The following is a 5,412-nucleotide window of genomic DNA, read 5'->3' as shown; positions in this document are numbered from 1 at the left end:
GATCCTTATTGAAGTTGTCGATGCCCTAAGAAATTCAAATTATAAATATAAATAAATCCAGTTTCCAAAGGAAGAAATGTGCAAGTACAACCATGTCATCACGAATAACAACAAACAGCATTGGTGCAACTGAGATCAGATGCAACAACATTATCGGGTAAGAAAAAATATGACACCAATGGAAGCAAATGACTATACTAATCCATTTCTTAATCAAAACAACAAGAAGAGCGTTGAAAACCTCAAAGTCAGCTGGTGTAGAGAAATTGTTGCTATCTGTGTTTAGGCCATGCAAGAGAAAGAGCAAGGGTTTCCCCGAACCCTTGTAACGCTCTTGCAAAACACTTGCAATTTCATCTGTGAAGCATGCCGTGCTAACCATGTAGTGTTCCTGCAAGAAGAATCAAAAAGTGCAAAGATGTGACCCTCAAAAACACAGAATTTAACTTGCAAATCCATGAAGGAATACTCAATACTTATTAATCATTCAATTGAATCACCTTAAAATAGGACAGTGGTTTTATTTCTCCCAGCCAAACAGCATACTCATCAGGTAACCGAGGAGCAAAGAGTATAGATTCCCCGCTTTCAACGTCCTTAAACAACATACACAAATCATAATCAGCTATACTCTACTTTATAAAAAACATTATTTAATTTGTACATGGAAATTTGTTTAAGATGAAATGAACTAACAATAGCTCCATAGAAACCAGGTTCTCTGACTCCAAACAAGTAGGCGAAGTAACTCTCCTGCCTGCAAAATACGAAGCAAGAGAAATCAGGCAGTAAGCACTGCTAATGATCGATTATTAACTATTTAATAATGTTGACGAGAGTGGAAATGAAGAACCTGAAGAGCTCGAGGTGATCAGTGTCGTGACGCGTTTGCTCTTGGCCACCCTGGAGGAGGACGAAGCCGCGAAGAAGGACGCTCGACTGAAGCAGATGTTGGCGAAGGGATCCCAGAAGCTTCTGGCGGTTTCCGACGTGGAGCTCCATCGGAACTTTGGGTGGCGACAGCGACGATGCCATGGCTGCCTTCAAGTTTATTTCTCCACTCAACCAGCCTAATTATTTAGCAAGAAAATGCTTAAAAAATAATCATTTCTATAATTAATTAATTAAGTATAAATAATCATTTTTATCACAAAAAAATTAAACTATCTATATACCCACAAAAAATTTATTTCATTTGACAAAAATATTTAACTATTAAATTTTTATTAATTCTGTAAAAAAATCACATTAAATTTTTAAATTATTCATTAATTATCATTTTTGTAAATCGATGAAAATGTCATTTAAATTTAGATCTCTAAATAAAAGATCTCTAAATAAAAGTACACGACATCGTTTATACCTCAAATTTATTTCAAAGAATCCTCTCAAAAATTTAATCCACAAATTCAAGATTACTATGAAAATTTTCATCCTATTAATAGTTTTTCGAATTAATACTTAAATTAGTCCTTGGAAGATAAAACATTTTTCAAATTCATTCTAGAAAGATTTTTTTAATTAAATTGGTCCTTCAAAGATTACGAATTAATCATATTTGTCATCTAGCCACTCCATTAACAATTTTATTTAAAAATTGATGCTGTCTAATTAGATGTTACCAAATATATTTATGAAAATTTATCAATTTAGTCATTTTTACCAATTACAAAAATTCTATTCCCAATATAACCTAGTGACTAAATTGATATATTTTCTTAAACATATTTAGTTAACGTCCAATTAAACATGTTATGTGTCATGTATGCTATCAGTTAACATTTTACATCATCAACCGTTGACAAAAATTGTGAGTAGAGTAACTGAAGAATATATATGATTAATTCGTAATCTTTGAACGACCAATTTGATTGAAAAAAATTTTCATGGATGAATTTAAAGAATGTCTTATCTTTCAAGAACTAATTTGACTATTAACCCATAATTTATCTTACTAAAACTAGAATAAGAACCCTCGCTGCCCACATTCCAAAATCAAAATTTTCGGTCACTGAGTTTCCAAATTAATGGAATAATCCAAGTCGGGTAACGTTAACCAATAGAATCCAAGAAATCAGGGGTATTCACACGTTCTCCATTCTTAATGCCAGCTTTTCTGACACGATTTGTGACAACCACTCTCCCTCTCAAGTGGAGCTAACTTTGTCACCCGATCATACCACACCACACACCTTTGTTACCTTATATGATAGCTTAATGCATTTTTTTTCTACTCCCAAAGCTTCGAAGAGGCCGCAATTCCAAAGGCAACGTGGTGGAGCTAGGTCTTGTTAGTGGTGGTTTTCCAAGATTCGCGGCGAGTGAAGGTGGATGTGCGGTTTAAGATATGGAGAGTGGAGGGCTGAAGGCGGGTGGCATTGATGGTGGAAATCGGTTAGTTCTATTCTTAAGAGGGCATAGGTGTAGGTGTGGGTGAAGAATGAAGGCTTGTGATAGTCATTGAGGCGGTGAAGAACTTGAGTTATCAAATTTTTCGTAATCCGATATGGTTATTTATTCATTAATTAAAATCATCTGTTCTGATTCTTTTTTTTCTTTCTTTCTTTCTTTCTTTTTTTTTNTTCTAGCCTATGTTAATCGGGTACTTAAATTTGTACTGGATATAAGCCTAATATACTCGATGTAAGCCCAACCTGAGTACTTTGTATGAAGAAAGAATAGCAAATTGAAAGGTAGTAGGCCTAATGTCCTACCCTTACGCAGCTACGTCTATGAACCTTGTTGCTCTATCTCCCTTCAAGTCCTTGTTGCAGATTTTTTCTTATTAGATTAAAAAATTCATTGTTTCTCAAAAGAAATTATTCCAGAATTTTTTCCATTACAAAATAAAAAAACTTTATTTTTCAAAAGAATTATTCGAATTTTAATTCCCGAGATCCATTTTTTTGGCGTTGAGGTCAAGTTCGTTGCCCCCTTGGCGAACTTCATGGATTATATGAAGTTTTCCATCCCTTCCCCCTAGCTAACTTCATGCTTGCTCCTCTATAAAACTCTACTGAGACTGGTTGAAAACGAAACTTAGTAGTAGTAGCTCATCATTCTCTTTGATTTTGATCTTCTATTTACTCTGTACAATTTCTGAAATTCCGTTATTATCTATTCATTATGATGATGAAATAGCATATAATGAAGATGGTTCTAGCGTGTTTAGGTCTGCTCAACCAGTAATTTCATCCATGGCACCTGAAGTTGATAGTCTAACAGCGTTGAAGAATTTGATATTGCGTGCCATTGGCCAACAACACATGAGAAGAGCGAAAAAGTTTACTCAGATATCTGTCTGAAGTAGATAATACTTTGTTTTACAAAAAGTATATTATAGATTATAATAGTTATTGTTATTTTATTATTATTTTTATTAGATAACAATTTTAAGAAGATTTTATGTTTTTTGAATTAGGTACGTGATGACAAGGACATACGTCTTTTTAGGGCTTGGCACAACCGTTTGACAAATGTCAATCTGTTGAAATTATTTGTTTTTCTTAATTTTTCTAGTTGACTTGGGTGGAAAAGGATCATTTGCGGATACTGTTGTTGATGCCCGCCTTTAAGTGGAGCAATCAGAAGAAATATTAGAAGAATGATGGCTGGCCTAAATGTGCCAATTGAAGGTAGTCAAGAGGGGTCAATTGTTAAAGATTCTAATGATGGTATGATGCAATCTGATATTAAAAGTCATAAGGGTTCTGCTATCAGAGACTTAATGATGGATCCCTATCAAGTTAACCCTGGTGATGATGAAGATGCTGAGGCTGAACCAACGAAACTTCTGGATGAGAAAGAGGAGGAGGAAGAGATGAACTACTATAGTAACATATAAATCGCACTGACACAACCTACAATTTCTCGACCATATGATCGGCCAGATCACTTTTCCACTTTGAATCTCGAGGCAATGACTTTAGATTGTTTATTTAGTCATGGAGGCCTTGAGGATGATTCCACAATGAGTTTGAGATTGGACAACAGTTTGAAAATAAGGAGAAAGTTATTTTGGCAATTAAGACATACAACATTAGGAGGGCTGTGAAGTATAATATACTAGAGAGTGACTAGTTGAAGTATGTTGTACAGTGTACCCAGTTTGGGTCCAGTTGTTGATGCGTGAGCATCTTATACCCTTTTTCTTATCATTTTCTAGTTGTTTTTAGTTAGATTTTATTTAGTTTTACTTGATTTTAGTGCAAAAATCCCCTTGGATGCTACTTTGAGTTTTTTTAGTGTTTTTATGATTTCAGGTAAAATTCAGAGCAGTTGGCAAAGTTTGGAGCAAAAAAAAGGAACAAAGTTGGCAACCCCTAGGGCGCTAAACGCCAGGCCAGCGTTTAGGGCCAACAGGGTGTGCAAGCTTACTCCCCCTTGGGGCGTTAAATGCCCAAATTGGCATTTAACGCCAGCAGTGCTGTCCAAATTTCTTCTCATGGGCCTCTCAAATGGATTTAGCATTTCTTAATTTTATTTTATCTTCCTTTTGTAATTTTTATTTACAAACAATATCTTTTAGTTTTAGAATTTATTATTTTATTTTATTTCTGTATCAAATTAGGTTAGTATAAAAAGGGAAAAGATCTCTTGTATTGGAGATCATCTTCTTCCTTCCGCACGTTTTTCAGAACCCTAGTTTCTTTGTAAGTCATGAGCAACTAAACCTTCTAGTTAAGGTTATGAGCTCTATTTATTTCTATAGATTAGAACTATTATTCTTCAATTTTAATTAATGTATTGATTCAATTTTAAGGATTGCTTTTGTTCTTAATCTTATGAATTTGGATGGAATTAATTGCTAATTACATGAACTAATTGAACTACAGCTTGAAAACAAATTCCTCCTGAATTGCTAATTACATGAACTAATTGGAATATGTGACATATATATAATCCTGTTAGCTTTGGGTAATTAGGGTTTTTGTTGCCATAAACTAGTTTTTAAACTTAACCCTCTAATCGGAATGAAGTGACCACGAAAGTGGCGGTTGATGAAGGTTAGAGGAGGCTAAATCACTAAGAGATTAGGATTTAGACATTTACAGTTTTTCATGGAATGAATCATGCATTGTTAAAATAGTTGGTAAGAACTTTTAATCCTTAAAAGTAAACATCTATGAAGTCTTAATTGTTTTCTCATACTGTTTTTACACCAAACAATTTTATTGCTTTCTTTATTTGCTTATTTACTCTTTCATGCGAATTGTGTAAACCCTGTGAAATTAATAAATAATTAGCCAATAAGTTAATTATTATTCAAAGAAATTAGAAAAATTAATTTTTATAGTTTAGAGGAGTAGAAATACTAAAAATACGAATTTTGACACTAATTTTAAAGATTTTGTCCCAAAACTGGGCATACAGGCCAAATCGGTTGGACCAGATCCAAACCGGCCCAAAACC

General features: G+C 33.9%; 1 protein-coding gene across 1 annotated transcript in view; it reads right to left on the bottom strand.

Annotated features, from left to right (window-relative positions):
- The window catches only part of LOC107479593 (uncharacterized), a gene marked incomplete in the record, with an annotated part of 5,023 nt that extends 3,945 nt beyond the window's left edge, over positions 1–1,078 (bottom strand). The window contains 5 exon segments of the mRNA XM_016099718.3: positions 1–25; positions 242–391; positions 501–596; positions 697–757; positions 854–1,078. Coding sequence (XP_015955204.1) covers positions 1–25; positions 242–391; positions 501–596; positions 697–757; positions 854–1,035 — 514 coding nt within the window.
- Between the last annotated feature and the right edge of the window lie 4,334 nt (positions 1,079–5,412).

This window comes from Arachis duranensis, chromosome 3 (assembly GCF_000817695.3).
Source record: "Arachis duranensis cultivar V14167 chromosome 3, aradu.V14167.gnm2.J7QH, whole genome shotgun sequence".
Lineage (NCBI taxonomy): Eukaryota > Viridiplantae > Streptophyta > Magnoliopsida > Fabales > Fabaceae > Arachis > Arachis duranensis.
The sequence above is the reverse complement of the archived record's forward strand: the minus strand, read 5'-3'. Positions and strand labels throughout refer to the sequence as shown.